At 46.1% G+C, this 17,847-nt stretch overlaps 1 protein-coding gene across 1 annotated transcript in view; it reads right to left on the bottom strand.

The window, feature by feature from the left end:
* The window catches only part of CACNA1E (calcium voltage-gated channel subunit alpha1 E), a 370,106-nt gene that overhangs the window by 76,730 nt on the left and 275,529 nt on the right, over nucleotides 1-17,847 (bottom strand). Inside the window, exon 11 of the mRNA XM_084866127.1 lies at nucleotides 1,959-2,074. Within this exon, the coding sequence (XP_084722253.1) occupies nucleotides 1,959-2,074 (116 nt within the window). The remainder of the gene's footprint in view (nucleotides 1-1,958; nucleotides 2,075-17,847) is intronic.

The following is a 17,847-nucleotide window of genomic DNA, read 5'->3' as shown; positions in this document are numbered from 1 at the left end:
AACCCATATGTCTGTGATTCACTCCCGCTCCCTGTGCAATGGGAAGGGCCAGGAAGCACAGGTTGACGTCGCAGCACGTCTTTTTTCTTAGAAGGAGGAGAGAGCGGGCTGTGCTGTGCCAACTGGAAGAAGTGCAGCCTTGCAATCCTTCATGGATTTGCAAAGCAGAGCCCCAGCGAGCAGAGCCCCGGGCGGTGCCCGACCCTGAGTGCAGCCAGGGCCAGGGCCAGAGGGTCCTTTTCCAGTTCCGCCGCCCGCCCACTCTCTGGGTGGTCTGTCAGATGGCAACTCTGTCCAGGAAGCCAGTGGCAGTTGGGATTCAGGCTGCCTGCCCGGCCTGGTGGCAGATCTGCTCAGAGAGGCTGAGCTACCATTCTGGGAAGAGGGGTCTCCCAGGAGAAAAAGAACAGTCCCCACGCGTGGGCACAGCTCAGCTTCCAGAGGAGGCAGAGAGATGCAGCGAGTCCCAAAGAGCGTGGTGATTGCTATCTGGCTTTGAAGTAGTGGTTTCAGTCACACACTCTCTCTCACCCCTGATTGACCATCAAACACGGACTCTGGAGCAGAGAGAGAGCTTTGTGTGCTGCTGGTGGAGTGAGTGTCATGGCGTCATTCCAAAGCTCTTCTAGAAGAATAAGGCTCGGGCAACTAAGCAGCAAACCAGATTCCAATTTTTGCCCCGGGAGGCCTCACGGTTGTGCTATGCTTTCTACTGGGAATAGGGAAAAGGTGCTGACTGTCATGTATAATTTTCGATTAAAAAATGTACTCTTTACTCAGGAAGAGAATAGGACCAATGCAATCGGACTTTAAAATAGCAAGGCAAGCACATGCAGCCTTTTTAAGGCAGAGACGGGATGACTGACATCCCTCCTACACCGCTGAGCCACAGTCCAACATGAATCTGGGGGCTCTGTGAGTTAAGGCGATGGCGGTGGGTTTGGGCCTCCGCTTAGGACTGGGCAAGAGTCAGTCCTGATGCAAGCCAAGAGGGGGGAACTGGTGACAGCCCGGGGAATAGGCAAAACCAGTTCTCACCATCACCTGTCCCCCGGCTGACTGTGATGGCCTCACAATTGGTCTCCCTGCTTCTGGCCTCCTATTATCTATTCTCCACGCAGCCACCGAGCGCTCCTTCAACATCTTAAGTCAGAGCACGTCCCTCCTCTGCTCAAAACCCTCCAGTGGTTCCCACTTCACTCGCCCTTACAATGCCGGTCATGCCCAATCTGCTGCTCTCTCCTCCCATTTGATTGCCCTCATCCTGCCTCCTGTCCCCCTCCCCATGCTCTCCCCCCTCCTGGCTGCTCCCACTTTACAGCCTTGGCATCGGAGTTTTCCTCCCTCAGATCGTCCTGTGGCTACCCCTTCATCTCCTTCAAATGTCCCCCAAACAGATCTACCCTGACACCATTTAATACTGTGACTTCCCCTACGCCCGTGGCCCTACCTGGATCTGTGTGCACTGGTCTTATCACCACCTGACAAGTTACTTATGTGTGGTTTTGTTCACTGCCACCTTCCCTGACTGGAGGGTAGTGAGCTCCAGGAGAGGAGAGCGCTGGCCCATTGCTATACCAGGTGCCTGGAACAGGACCTGGCACAAAGGAAGCCACAATAACCATCTGTGGAACGAATAGATTATTATTATTATTATTATTATTATTACTACTACTACTACTAGTAGTAGTAGTAGTAGTAGTGCAAAAACTCAGCTCCAGGATTGGGTTATTTACCATTTCCTCATGCCTGTCCTCATGCTAACATGCCTGTCTCATGAAGGTGTTTAATAGAACAGGGCCTGTCACATGCCAGATAAAGGAGAGTGGGACCTGCAGGGAACCTCAAAGCAAACAAGGAACCTAGAGCTTCTCTCTGCTCTGATCTAGGCTGCCCCTCGGCAGGAAGATGCCGGGGCCCATGCAGCCCGCCGCTGGCTGTCCCGCCGGCTGCCTCACCTGCTTTGTCGATCCAGGCGCGGTACCCGTTCAGCTCGCGCTCAATCTGCTGTTGGCGCCGCAGCTTCATGAAAGCCCTCCGGTTCTCCACTCTCTCCCTCTCTTTGGCAAATTCCCTGCGGACAAGGAGGATGCGATGCACTAGGTTCGGGCAGTGCCACGACTAAGAGAAAGGGTGATGTGAGGAGGAGAGTTTGAGCAGGTACCTCCGGGCACCCCCTTTCCCCTTTCCTCAGTCCCAGCTGCATCCATGGCATCCTTAAAGAGTTGTTCAGAAACTCACCTCTTTCAGCCCCATGCAGGAACCTTCCTGGATCCGGTCCATTCCAATCAGTACTAACACCCTCTGCTTGCTTGCTCAGAAAGGTGTTTTCTAAGCCACATGACGAACCGGGCCTCAAAATGCTGTATGTCCCGTGTCCCCAGCTACAACAGAGGCCCTTAATCTTTCAAGGGGCATGGCTACTCTTTACGCTTTTAATTACAATAATGATTAATGTACATTGACCACTCATTATGCCGGCCCCGCATGAAACTTTTCATACCCATCAACTCCTTTAGTCCTCCTAACCGCCCTAGGAGATAAACACTATTACAATTCTTATTTAACAGAGAAAGAAGCAAGGCTTAGAGAAGAAAGTAACTTGCTGGGATCTGAACGCTAACCGAAGTGCTGTGCCTCCTCTGGGGCCCTGATTCCTGTGGCACTCAATAACGGCTTTCACTGAAGACCAATGACACTGATGCCTAGAAGGGCTGGGATGCTGTTTGAAGATGGCTGGTAGTGGGTAAATGAGAAAAGAACACGAGGAGGGCCCCTGGGCTCTAAGGAGGAAGACAGTGGGGAGGTGGGGTGGAGCAGAGGGGAGGTAATGGGACAGAGGGAAAGCCAAGGTGAGAAGACACAGTCCACTGACGGGGGACCACAGCCACTCTGTGGCACAAGACAACAAAGACTAAAACCGCATGGGCAATGGAGAAAGAGGAATGAGTGCCACCTGGCAGAGATGGAGATGGTTTGATTCAATGGGGGAGCAAACAGGGATCAAGAAAAATTCATAAGCTAGTGCCCCCTCCACCCCCACTCCCCGAAACCACCTCCATCACTGTCCTCTGCATCACCAAACACCTTCCAGGTTCCAGGCAAGAGTGCTCCTTGCTAGAACAGCACCTCCAGTCATGGCTCGGACCCTCTCCCACTGCCCTGAAAACTGTCACGGGCTCCCCATAAATAAAAAGGTGCCCCTTGAAGATGAAAGAGTCCAGCACCCATTGTGGATCCTGCCAGCCTCTCCCTCAGGTCCAGGTACTAAAAAAACGAGCTAGGGGCTGAGGGAATTGCCCCTGGCCCCGTGCAGAGGAATGGGAGGGTCCCCGTCTGGTCCCTCCTATAAAGACAGAGATGGATTCCTTGGCACAGACACCTTACAATGATCACAGTCAGGCTGAGGACACGGGCATGTGGCACATACCCAGGGGAGGAGATAGTCTCCTGGGTGTGGCTGCAGGTCCAGTGGGTCCTACCAAGGGTGTGGAAAGGGAGGGGGTCAAAAGGAAGAGTGCCAGGGCCAGTGAGTGGCAAGGTAACAATTCAACCCTGGGGCACCCCCTTTCCCCACCTTCATTTGTGGGTTTCAGCATGGGGCTGGAGTTGCCACCTATCAAAGTTCTTACCTTTGGCTCTGTTTCTTCTTTGTGTTTCTCTCCTTCCCAATTAGTGCCGACTTTCAGTTGGAAAGCAGATCCACCTCCTTCTCCATCCTCACTGCCTTGGTCCAGGACCCCATGCTTTCCTGCCTGGACCATTACAGCAGCACCTACCTGGTCTCTCCACCACCTGCCTCTTCTCCCCCTCCCGTTCACTTCCTCCATCTCACAGCTATTAGTTTTCTTTCTAAAACAGATCACTTCCAAACCTAAAACAATTACTACAGGGAGCAACATGTGTGGAACACTTTCTAGTTTTCAAGCACCTCTGTATATTTTCCTCATTGAATCTTTACAACCCATCTGAGAAGAAGGCAGAACATGCATTTTCATCCTCCGGGGAAAAGCTAAACCACTTGTTCGCGTTTAAGCAACAAAGCCAGGACTGGAGCCCAGGGCTGTCTGCTCTAGGAGCCGGGGCTCTTCACGCCCCCCTTATCTGCCCGGTGGCGTATCTGTATGTCCCTTCTTTATCGTTTCACATGGATGTGTCTTAATTTTTCATCCATGCTCTGGGGGAACTCAGGGAGGTTTCAAACAAGACCTTGAAAAGGGGGCCTGAAGCAGACTGTGACCAGAGGAACACAACAATCTTTGAGCATCTGGGGTGAGATCACCAACATCTCCATGTTCCAGCTCAGATGCTGAATCCAGGGAGGAGTTACGTAGCCCTTTGAGGGGGCAAGTGTCCAAGGAACCATGACCTTCTGATCTAAATTCCATCTTCTCTCACTTCTAACCCCTTCCCCTCCACAGCCTCCTCCTCCTGCTGCTAAATGAGGTATGCGCTGCTAACATGGCCTCAGTCTTTCAGTCTGATCTGGCCCTTTCTTCCCAAGCCTCACCTTCCATCATTCCAATCCACCCCCTGCACACCGCTGTCCACCTCAGTCATGCTCAACTGCAGCACGCGTCTCTCTCCTCCCAAAAGGCAGAGCGGGCTTGTAAGGCTTGGTTCCCCCTGCTTCTCTGCCTGGAACCCCTTCTTTTCGGCCTTGGTCTGTTAAAATCCTCCCTCAAGGCCAGGCTGAAATGTCACCTCTTCTGTTTAGTGTTCCTCTCCCCTCACCTCTCCTTAGTCTCCTGGCCTCCCTTCTACCTTTCTTCTGTCTTTACAGCCCATCATACAGCCGGAGCTTTCCTGTGCTGGGCTGTTCAGAAGACTCTCTACTTTATGTGAGCTTTTTGTGAAAATGTCATGTCTTTCTTAACTTTCCTGGACTAGGCTAGACCTGGCACATAGTATATGCTCAACACACACACACATCTCTCTCCCTCTTTCTCTCTCTCTCTCTCTCTCTCTCTATATATATATATATATATGCGCACACACATTTCTCTCTCTCTTCATATATATATATATATATATAAAATTTTAAAAAAGAATATATATAATTAAAAAAGAATATATATATAATTTTAAAAAGAATATATATATATATAATTTTAAAAAAGAATATATATATATATATATATATATATATATATATATATATATCTTTTTTTTAATTAAAATTATACAGACAGACTTGGTGAGCATACTGATCACTCTGCCCTCAGTCCCAAAGGCCTAAACAAAGGCACACTCCCTCTGCACTCACCCAAAGCGACACTGCCATTAAAATTTGTTTCTCTTTGGCTCCACTAAAATCTGTGGAATTAGTCCATAAAGCATGCAGTGTGTCACCTCTAGCTGGCCTCCGGAGTGACCATGCAGCTTGACTTCCGGTGGGCTAGGCCAACAAACCCAGGCTCAGCTCCCCGTGTACTTGGAAGTTTCCTGGCTCCGGGCCTCACCAGCTGGCTTCCCTGCTCTCCTCTGTCATCTTGTCATCGCAGGCCCCCGTTTCCTCCCACCCTCCCACCTGGCATCTTCGCTGGGCTAACAAGCCCAGAGCCCAACAAATCTGGCCTGGGCTTTTTAAGAATCCTCTTGCCTGAAGGAAGGAAACAAAGAACGTGCACCAGTGGGGGTAGTTCCTCGCAGCTAGTGCACCGTGTGGGGGAAGGACCGTGCTGTGGGACGGGTGTGTGGGGACTCTATATGATGTTTATGCAGTGGCCCTCTTGTGTTTTTCCAATGGGATCCTAGGATAGAAGTCTGGCACCAGTGTCTTTCATGACATTTCTCCCTCCCTCCCTCGCTCTCATCACTGTTTGTGCCCATGGCTCGTTGCCCGACTGGTCTGCAGGCTCCATGAGACCATGCAGAGCCTATATGGCATCACATTGCAACAAAGGCCTATGAAGATTAGCCCAATGTCTACTATTACAGCAGACTCCATAGGTTATGGAAATAACATGTTCAGAACCGCTAATATCCACAGAGCACATTTGTGAATTTTTAAATTTACAAATCGCTTTCATATAAATTAGCGCACTTCTATTTACAAAAGCCTTGGGAGATTCAAAAAGGTTCTGGTCCAAGATCAACCAATTAGCCAGAATTCAAGCTAACGTGGACCAATCGGTTTCAGGTTCAGTGCTGTTTCCACAAGGCCTCGGCTGTCTTCTATGCTATCTAGACATCAACCTTTAAAACCTACAAAAGGGATTTAGTTTCAGCCCAAGGTGTGGAAAATAAGGATATAAAAACTAGAGTGTTTGTTTTTCTAAAAGACTGTCTTTTAAAAAGAGAAGCAGTAGGAGAAACCATTGCTCTGAGTTGGATTAATAAAGACCTGGTGTAAAAGTCATAGCATTAGTCATGCTAGTGATGTACTGCTTAGTTTTTGTATCCATACCAGTCATCGTTTATTTATACACATACTGCATTCTAGGCAGAACAGGGATAAGCAGGATTCAGTGCTATTACCGGTTAAAAATAACTGACCATTCACCCTAACCGGTTTGGCTCAATGGCTAGAGCGTCGGCCTGCAGACTTTTATTTACAAAAACCTTGGGAGATTCAAAAAGCTTCTGGTCCAAGGGCATGTGCCTTGATTGTGGGCACATCCCCAGGAGGGAGTGTGCAGGAGGCAGCTGATCAATGATTCTCTTTCATTGATGTTTCTAACTCTCTATCCCTCTCTCTTCCTCTCTGTAAAAAATCAATAAAATATATTTAAACAAATAACTGACCATTCTAACCTAGAGTCAACATACCCACCAACTCTCATGAGTAGATGCATGGCCCAACCCAAGAAAGGGAAGCATCTTCCCCTCACTGTTTCCTCCTCTCCCTCTTCCCAGAGGATCCTGCGAGTTCTTCAGGTGATAATGGTTTTGCAAAGATAAAGCATATGACCATTACTGAAATTAGCCATTCAGATGACCACTGCCAAATTTCCTATCGAAATGTACCTTGAAGAAAGGCCCTACAAATATCTCAGTTTATCCAGCTCCCTTGGGCTCAGCAACAGGAAATTTAAAAGGAGACAGTGTGGCTGACAGTAGAAGGGTATTCATGTCCCCTAAGTCCTCTTGGCACTGGCCTGTGGCTGAGGGTGAGAGGACGGTCATCTCAGCTCCTTTTTGTTGGCTCCACCCAGTGCTTCCACCCCACGGATGTGACAGAACACAAGGTGGGATGCACCTGGACTCCAGAACTCCAAACAAAGGAACGAAAATAAATCCCCACATGCTCAAGCAGAACTACTAGCAGGTCTATTCTCGAACTATGCACCCAGGTGACATCTGCTGTTCGTAACCTGGACAGTAACCTCTCAGTCTCTGTTTCCTCATCAGTCACTGTTGATGCTAGAAGGACATAATAGCGCCCTGCTCATAACCAGGGGCAGGAATAAATCTGATTTACTCTGCGAGTTCTGACTGCATGCTTGTAAGGCATTGTATAATGAAAAGGCAATAGAAGAAAGGGAAGAAAATATTCATAAATCATGTATCTAAGAAGGGGTTGATATCCAAAATGTATAAAGAACTCATACAACTCAACAGAAAAAAAATTTTTTTTTAAATGGGCAGAGGAATTGAATAGACATTTTTCCAAAGAATATAGTTGGTGCATGAAAAATGCTACACATCACTAATTTTGAGAGAAATGCAAATCAAAATCACAACGAGATGTCATTTCACACCTGTAAGAATGGCTACTATCAAAAAGACTAGAGGTAACAAGTACTGGTGAGGATGTGGAGAAAGGGAACCCTTGGTAGGAATATAAATTGGTCCAGCCACCAGTGGAAAACAGTATGGAGCTCCTCAAATAATTAAAAACAGAACTTTCATATGATCCAGCAATTCCACTTCTGGATTATATATCTGAAGAAAACAAAGACACCAATTAAAAAAGATATTCGCATCCCTATGTTCACTGCACCCTTATTTAAATAGCCAAAGACACAGAAACAATCTAAATGTCCACTGATGGGTAAACAGGTAAAGATGATACTAATTCAGCCATTAAAAAAAGGAAATCCTGCTATTTGCGACAATAGGATGGACCTTGAAGACATTATGAAATAAATCAGATGGATAAAGACAAGTATTGTATACTCTTAGTTATATATAGAATCTTAACACACACACACACACACACACACACACACACACACACACGCACTCTGAACTCACTGAAACAGAGAACAGACTGGTGGCTGCTGGAGGTGATGGTGGGAAATGGGAGAAATGGGTCAAGATGGTCAAAAGGTACAAATTTCCAGTTATAAGACGAATAAGGTCTGAGAATCTAATGTGGAACATGGTAACTATAGTTGATAGCATCATTAAATAATATACATATATCAAACCATCATGCTGTACACCTCAAATTAATACAAGCTACATGCTGATTATAAATCAATAAAACTGGGGGGGGGGGGAGATACAAATTGTGTTGCACTGCAGATACTTTCTACCCAATCTGTTACCCCGATTTTTGGCTGCTTCTTCCTGCCAGGGAAGATAGCCTGCAGCGCCCCTCATGACACTGCTCTCTCACAGAGAAAAGGAAGAGGAGTTGGAGTTGAGGTAGATGAGCCGCTATTCTGGTTGTCACACACGTATGCAAGGTTTGGGTTGTTAAATTTTAAATTCCAATTATGGGAACTTAGGACGAGACTGATCTCCGTATATTGCACGGTTAAGTTCAATTTTCTTCTTATCATCCTAGTTAGTGAATTTACATTTGTGACCACTTTGGTTTTCCAGTAGTTTACATGAGAGGCATAACTGGAAAAAAAAAAATCAACCATTGGTACATAACCCATTCCATATTTTTCATAATGAGATGAAGTGTTAAATGATGTAGATCCTCACCGACAAGGTATAACACCATGAGTGGCCGTGGGTGTGTTTGCCAGGGAGGGGGTTGGGGAGGTGGAGTTGTCTTTTAAGTCATATTTAGTTTAAGATGAAAGTTCACTGGTATTTATAGAACTGAGAAATTAAAGCGACTGGTTTTAGTCCACAGGGTGACGGGAGGACTTTGGTTATTCACATATTTAGAAGATATCATGTGGTGACTAACTTGTGGGGGTTAGAAGTGAGGTCTGAAGCCTTACTGCCGCCTGAAATTCCTGCATTTGCTATGTCTCTGCAATCACCGCTCCCCACCCCCTCACCCCTCCCGGGGCAGTTACCTCCTACATGGATGCAGTGAGGAAGGTGTATGGGTAGGTCTGCTTTGACAAGAGATGCTCTGTGGCAGGGCTATGTGGCTCCCTCTGGCCTCCAGACCCCTCCCTCCTATTCAGTGCACAGGGGGGAGCTCTGTTTACTGAAGTGGAGGCCTCGCTGCTGTCATGGCAACCAAAAGGAAGACAAAGCCTGCCAGGATGGGTTGCCTGTGTGACTCAAAGATCTGTTTACTCACACTCCTGTACACACTTGTACGCTTCATCACACACACACTGGCGTGAATACACACATGCTTACACTGGCACCAGAGGCTTATGGAGACAGACTATGCCAGGCATACAAATGGCCACATGGTCATATGCCTCCCTATTAATCTTCAGAGCCCATATTTCCAAAGTGCTTCGCTGCTCCCAAGGGAACCTTGCCGCCAGTCTTCCTGTCAGATGTCTGCTTCCGGGAGGGGGATTTGGGTCAGACATCAAGAACAACCTCTCCAACCCTATAGGCTCTAAAACAGCGAGACTGGGCAAGTCAGGTAGACGGTTGTGGGTTGCCGGTGGTTTAATTTCAGTCTCATTGGGAAACAGGCTGGAGGGTGGGGGTAGGGGGTAAAAGAGCTTTCCAGAGTTCATAGGAACCTGGGGGACATTTTCTCCCATTTTTTCCAGTGGAGCAAACACAGCTCAGAGCAGGCAAACACCTTACTGAAGGTCACACGCTTCGGCTGTGTTATAGTTATTTACCCCTCATCCCTTGACTTGTTCCAGGAAGGGTTTAAGGAGACTTAGGCTGTCAATAAAGCACCCAGTCCTCTAAAGGCCGCCCAGGATTGACTCTGACAAGCAGGATATCGGGGCATCCAAGACGGCTAGAGGCACATGCACTCAGGCACTGCAGCCAACAGTCCCTCTTCCCTAGAGGTCAGGGCTCCTCCGATGAGCAGAAATCCCTCCCCTGAGGCAGGGAAGGCCAGTAACTACCCTGCCACAGAGTGCTGTCTCCCATCCCTACACCCAGAGCCATCGAAGAGAGCTAGGGGATCTCGGACCAGAATATCAGGTGAGGAGGGCCTGACAAATCACCTCTCCCAGCCTCGCCTTGTACAGGCAAGGGAACCAAGGCACAGAGAGGGCGTGTGGGCCCCAGGCCTATGGCGTGGTGGCTGCCCTGGAGCAGCACTTCCATCTCGGAGTTCCAAAGCCAGCGCCACTGCACATCCTCAGGGCATTTCAGTCAGGAGAACTCAGAGGCAGATTCTTTTAGGATCGGGGGGGGGGGGGGGGGGGGGGGGGGGGAATGCATGGTCTTTTTCTCCTTCGCACTCTTCTTAACATCGAGGTCTTATTTATTTGTTTGAATAGGTGCAGGGGAAGGCCGGGCAAGCAACATCAAGGCGATAATGAAGGAGCTGGACTACGTTTTCAGGTTTGCTTTTTAACCTCGAAGTTGGTGTAATCAGACTGTGAGAGCATATGACTAAAAGCTCTGAAACGGGACTGAACTGGGTTCAAATCCTGGCTCCATTAGGGTGGGATCTGGGGCAAGGAAACCTCTCTGAGCCTCAGTTTTCTCAACTGTAAAACAGGCATGGACACCCGACCGTCTCAAAGTGTTGTAAGGCCTGAATCAAAGAATAGGTAACAAGTGCAAAGTGTAGTACCGAGCACAGAGTAGGTGTTTCAAGTGCCTATTTGAAATGTCACTGACACTCCGGAGAATGTATACACACAACCTATGATCAAGGCTTTCATATACATATATGTTTATTCTGCCTCCAAAATACAACTTACTAAGTGCCTATTATGTGGTTGGCATTGTTGGAGAATATGAGATTACAGTAGCAAACAGAGTCATCCTAGACTCCTTCCAGCACCCACCCTTCCTTCCTCTCCCCTGCCGGCATGTGCTAGAAAGGAGTTAACAGGTTTTCAGCAAAATATAATGAAGAAATTGCTGCAAGTAAAATTCAAAACAAAAAAGTCCTCATGATATCTTAAATGCTGCCCTATTTCATTCCAACTATTTCACCTTTCCTCCCATCAGCGGGGACGGGCAAGGAAAAGCCTGTACTAGGAACACTCAAGTCCTGAGTCCTCACATGCTCGTCCTCACAACCTGTTAAGAAGGGAACTGAGCCCAGCTGGTGTGGCTCAGTGGTTGAGCATCAACCCATGAACCAGGAGGTCATGGTTCAACTCCTGGTCAGAACACATGCCCAGACTGCAGGCTTGATCCCTAGTAGGGGACATGCAGGAGACAGCCCTCTCTCTTCTCCTTTTAACCCCCCCCCCCCATCCCAATTCTCTCTCTGAAATCAATGTTTGGAAAAAAAATTAAATAAAGAAGGGAACCAGGACCGCACTTTTATCTTTATTTTGCAGACTGGAAAAAAAAAAAAAATAAAATAAAATAAAATCTGAAAGAATCTACATGACTACTGAAAGACACAGAGTTACAAAATGGAATTCAGACTGACCTACTGTTTAATGACCCCCAGCCTGTGCCACCTCACGTTAGCACACAGACACCATCAAGGCACAAACTCCTGCACACATCTCTCTCTCTCTCTCTCTCTCTCTCTCTCTCTCTCTCTCTCTCTCTGTATAATAGTGTCTCTCTCTCTTTCTGTATAATAGTGTATGTTTCAGTCACTTCCTTCTCCCCCAGGGCTGCCCCCCACAGCACCCTAATTACAGCATGAAGGAGGCATCTTGACAGAGAACAAATGGCCGAGTTCTTTTAGGAGACACTTTGTGCTTCTCGGAGAAGCTGCCGCTATCCATTCCCGGCCACCTTCTGCCCCCACTCCCCTCCCAAAGGTTTGGAGGTGCCCAAGAAGTGCGTGTGGCTGTTCAAGGGAGGACTGAGAGTTTATTATCTGCTTCCTACCATGTAGGCACTTTCCTTTGTAAAAAGCTTTGAAATTCCCAGAGGCCCTTGTTCGACAACCCCAGTTAATTTAAACATTAAAGATTCTTCTCCCTGATTGAGTATCAAAAAGATTCTCCTTAGTTAAAACAAGCCCCTTCTTCTCCTTCGGGAGCAGAACCAAAGAGAAGACCCAAAGCTGCCCGATGGGAATGGTGGATAGTGAGGAGAGGAGCTGAGATCTGACAGGAACATGGGCAGACAGAAGCTGATGAGGAATTCTGAGGGAAGAAAGTGTGGAGACTTGATGTGGGTTAAGGCACTGTGTGTGAGCTCGCCACACAGTAGGGCTAGCTTTCTACTCAGGATGCTTTTTAAAAATATATTTATTTTATTGATTTTTTTTACAGAGAGGAAGAGAGAGGGATAGAGAGTTAGAAATATCGATGAGAGAGAATCATCGATCAGCTGCCTCTTGCACTCCCCCTACTGGGGATGTGCCCGCAACCAAGGTACATGCCCTTGACCAGAATCAAACCTGGGGCCTTTCAGTCTGCAGGCTGACGCTCTATCCATTGAGCCAAACCGGTTTCAGCTACTCAGGACCCTTTGAAATGGCTCCATAGTGGGTTACATAGGGGTTTGCATTCACACACCCATTCATTCACATCTTCAGGGTGGAGCAGAAAGCCCTCAAACTTAGATCCATTTTTCAGACAGAAAATCAAGGCTTAGCAAAGCAACTCTGCTTGGCCCAAATGACTCAGGTCCCTACACGCAGCAGCTGCACCTCTGCTACTCACACTCCTTGTAACAGGGCAGGGACTGTGTTAAATTGTCCTTGCTCAGTGCTGCACCCATAGTCCCAGCACAAACTGCCCGCTCAACAAACGTTTACTGAGTGAGCTGCAGCCCTTGAGACAAAGAGCAGTTTCAGGTTTTGGAACAAGAGAGAACAGGTCCAGTGGGTGAGTTGACTGACCCACTGTCCAGAAGACATGTGGATCAGGCTTGTTCAGACTCAACAGAGGATGGGAGGTATTGGATCTTTTATTGTAGCTTATTCTTCCGGGGGAGGCTTCTCCTGTTGGGATTCCCTAGTTTGCTGCTTCTCAATCTCCTTTGCTTCTCTAAGCATCGACTTTCCCAGAGGCCAAGTCTAGGTTCTCTCCTCTAGCCATTTTAAAATACAAAACAAATGATATTATCCATTCTTCTACAGGTCATCTAAACAGGCCCATGAACTCAACCTCACCTCTCTGCGAAAGGCTTTTACATCTCTAGCCCCAACTCATCAATTAGCTCCAAACCCATTTACTACAGACAGTGTACTTGATGTCAGTTACTTGACGCCAAACAGGCATCTCAAATGTAACATGGTTGAAACAGAATTTCTCCCCACGCTGCTCTTTCTCTTGTCTCTCTCACCTCAGTCAATAATGCCACCCAAGCTAGGAGTCCGTTTCCTGTCTTCATTTTTTTCCTCACTGCCAACTCCAATCCAACCTATAAGTATAATAATTCATAGCAATCTTCACTCCAACCCCACTGCTATCACCCGAGTCTCCTGCCCGCACGCTTCCAATCTTCATGAGTCCCTAATAACCTCATTAACTCACTTTTTATTTTCATATTTGTCCCAATCTCCCTATTCCTCTTACAGAAGAAAAACAAGGGGTGGCTTTTAAAATACAAAACAAATATTATCCCCCCCCCCCCTTCTACTTAAAACACTCCCCTGGCATCCCATAGTTAAAATCCAAGCTCTTTATGGGAATCTACAAGACTTTATGTGGGTCTGGCCATGCTCTGTCTTCTGACTTCAGGGTTGGGGGGGGAGGGGCTTCCTGATCCCAGAATGAAATCTAGGAATCCCCACTTCCTGTCACACTTTATATACACTAACCTATTCTATTTTATTAATAATTTTATTGCTAAAAGACTACCTTATTCAACTACTTGTTGTTTTTTTTACTTTTCACCATTTCATCTTTGGTGCTCAGAATAGAGGCTGGTGCTTAGGAGGAACTCAACAAATATGTGTTGGATGAATGACTAAAGGTAACAGAATGCGCAGAACGTGTATTCTTTTCTCTGGAGGTTACCTGGAGTCATGACCGCCGTAGACCCCATCTACTGGGAGTGTAGTCTATCTCTCCGCTGCCAAGAACTAATTCTCAACCCAGTCAACCGAACCACGAGCGCAGCATCTTTTCCTGGACACTCGATATGAGCTTTCAGAACCGCACCATGGCTGCCAGGCATCACCACAGCAGGAACTGCTTCAGCACAATCAGCTTGAATAGTTCCTGCTGCTGCACTGGAGACCTTCTCCTTCTGATGTCTCCCTTCCGTGGATGGTTATCATCTTTTATCCAGAATTGAGGTTATTTAATAACTCTCCAACTTCTTTATTCATTAAAAATGCAATTATTCCCTCATTGAAAATGTCAATGTCTACTAGAGGCAAATTCTACAATCGTGGGTGATGTACAAGCAAAGATACCTTCCCGCGAGGCCGGCAGGTGATGGCCCGGAGTGCGCAGGCCTCCTGTAGGCCGCAGGCTTCCCAATGAGGACTCAGTAACAATAACTACACAGTCAAAGTAACAGAATGTCAGGAAAGATAACTGCACATGTGACACAGCAAAAAAAAACCTTTAAAAAATGGTGTTTCGACTTGGTACACACAACGTTGCATCACAGACCATGAGTGAGTCATTTAACCTCTCTGAGGCTTGACTTCCCAATAAGTGACCTTGATTACCACACCATCCTCACTGAACTGTTGTACCAACAGGCTCAGAAGAGCAAAGGCATGGATCACGGTGCCTAGCATGAGAAATCTTAAATAGATGCAGGTTCATTCTGAATCTGAGGCCCCAAAGGGGCTGGTTCTCTTGAACTCCAAAGCACTGTGAGTGAGTGCCTCTCACCATTTTATCCCTTTGGGATATTAACTCAAAACAGATATTTGGTTCAAAGGTAATATACATCAACAGCAGAAAGGGAGGAATGCCAGCGACATGTAGAGAGGAGGAACGTACATTCTTTTGGCGAAGTCTATGTTACCAAACACTTGAAGACTATTGGACTACTTCTCAACTCTGACTGCTTACCTCGTGGATTTCTGAATAACTCTGAAGAAAACCATTTTTTGCACAGGGTTTTTTTTTGTTTTTTTTTTGTTTTTTGTTTTTTTAAATGAGGATTTCCATCAGAGAAGACTTTCTAGAGTTTGGAATGTTCTGGCACATGTATGCAAATTAATGCATTAGGGAGGGACCTGCCAGCTTGAATCATAACCCCCACTGCAACATAACTATGACCTTCCTTCCCCAAGTCCACCCTTATGAATTTATAGCCATTGGTAGATATGTTGCTCACAGAGTGTGGTCCGTGGGCTGATGCCCATCTGCATTGTTACTAGTTTGTAAGATAAATTCAGGAATTGAAAGTGCATAGTAACTTGCATAGCAATTTAATAGATATATTATATCTATGAAATATAGGAATAAAAATTGGGGCTTAGATTTCACATCTCTTGGTATTTATTTCATTTTTACGTTAATCCATATTTCTTGCCAGTGCCATTTCACAAACGTTTCACTCTAAACACAGATATTTGAAGGCACGGTGTCTGAACAAAACCATTTCTTCATGGCTAGATATGAGATCATCATACTAATTATTATTATTTTGTGTTTATGAAATGTCCCAGCAACTCTGCTAAATGTTTTATAAGCACTACCTCATTTAACTTTCATAAAAATACATAATGTCATTCTCATTTTTAAAATGAGGACCGAGGATGCTAAACTGCCTGTCCAAGGTCATAAAATGAAGCAGTGACAGAACCAATATTCTCCTGACCACAAATTGGTCTAGAGAAGCAAATTAGAAGCCAGGAGACCTGAGCCAATTTATTATATTGGTACAACTTTGCCTCATCCTCTCCATGTAATTTTCTCTTCTTAATTACTGTGTCCTCCTCTGCTACCGTTGGCTTTTCTTCTTTTTCCTCCTTTCCTTTTCTGACTTCCTTTCCATTTCTCATCCCTGAGGATGGATTCAATCTAAAGAACAGGACCTGCGCCCTCGTCAGTGTTGCTCAGTGGTTAGAGTGTCAGCCCATGCATTGGGTCTCAGATTTTATTCCGGTCAAGGGCACATGCCAGGGTTGCAGGTTTGATACCCGGGGAGCATTTGGGAGATGCCAATGGGTGTGTCTTTCTTACATTGATGTTTTTCTCTCTCTCCTTCTCCCTTCCTTGCTCCCTTCTACTTTTTCTGAAACTCAATGGGAGAAATATGCTTGGGGGGGGGGGAGGGGGAGAAAGAGAGAGAGAGAGAGAGAGAGAGAGAGAGAGAGAGAGAGAGAGAGAGAGAATGAGAATGAATGAGAGAATAGGGCCTAAAGTCACAAAAGGCCCTGAACTCTGTGACAGGAGGCCTCCGCCCTGCCCTGCCCTGCCCTGTGCAGTAAAGGAAAGGAAGTCATAGGAGGCATTGAATTCATATTATCATCGCGTGCAGAGAGTAGGAAATTTACATTGCCCTTTTATTAAGAGAAATGGATTTTCGTTAAAAGCACCAATTTTCAATAGCATGTGTAATAGCCGTATCCTTTTGCAAGTCAACATGTTCTGCTAATAAACACTGATCATTTTTGTATAGCCCTCGTGCATTCCAATATTCAATGAATTCTAAGTTTAAGTTAAAATATCATTCCTTCTTAAATTTTCATCCTTACCTGAAAATACTTATCTGAAAATATTATCTGTACATGCACGTGGCTACGTCTGAGCATACGCATAGGTACATGTGGAGCCAGAGCCCACTTATAGGAAGGCTGACACCTGAAAACATAAGCCATGCCCACATTCTCCCGCCCCACTCTCCAAGTGTGAACTACTCCTGTGAGTGACTCTCACTATTTTATCCCCTTGGGATATTAACTCAAAACAGATATTTGGGTCAAAGATAATATCAACCAACAGCAGAAAGGAAGAAATATGGTGACATTCAGAGAGGAGAAAAGTCCATGTTTTGAAAAAGTCTAGGTTACCAAACTAATTATAGTAATAATGCTTCCTACTTGGGAGACAAGTAAAGACAGGCTTTGCTTCTGAAGGGGTCACTGGACAGGACTTGGCTAAAGTATCACATGAGGTAGTTACTACAGCGCTAGAACTGAGTTTCCACCAAATGCTGCTCAGAAAACTGAGAAGTGAAAGAACTGACTTCTATCCTGGCAGAATGACGCACTGGTGCTCTGAAATCCTTTTACAGAAAGCTCCGAGATGCCTGAGAAATTCAACAAGCTCCAGCTTACAGGAAGGCAACAAATCTCCACAGTTAACAAAACCACGAAAACAGATACATTTTCTATAAACACCTTCTCCCCATCGGTAGCTGATCTACATTTTATTAATGCTGTCTTCTGATGAACAGAGTATTTTTAATTCTGACAAAGGCTAACTTATCAATTGCTTTGTTTTATTGTTGGTGCCCTTTTGTACCTTCCTAAGAAATGTTGGACTACCCCAAATCCTCAAAGATGTGCAAATTAATATTTATCTACAGAAGTCTGAATTCATTTTTCCCCTGTACCAATATCCAGTTGATAAGAATGATTAAAAAGGCGCTCCTTTCTCCTTTGAACCCATTTTGTACCTTTGTCAAAACCAACCGTCTTTCTGAAAGAGGCTATTTATTCTGTCCTACTCCCCTATTGTCCATCCTTACACCAATACCATATTGTCATAATTATAG

Source organism: Pipistrellus hanaki, assembly GCF_964339955.1.
Source record: "Pipistrellus hanaki genome assembly, chromosome: 18".
NCBI classification, from domain to species: domain Eukaryota; kingdom Metazoa; phylum Chordata; class Mammalia; order Chiroptera; family Vespertilionidae; genus Pipistrellus; species Pipistrellus hanaki.
The sequence above is the reverse complement of the archived record's forward strand: the minus strand, read 5'-3'. Positions and strand labels throughout refer to the sequence as shown.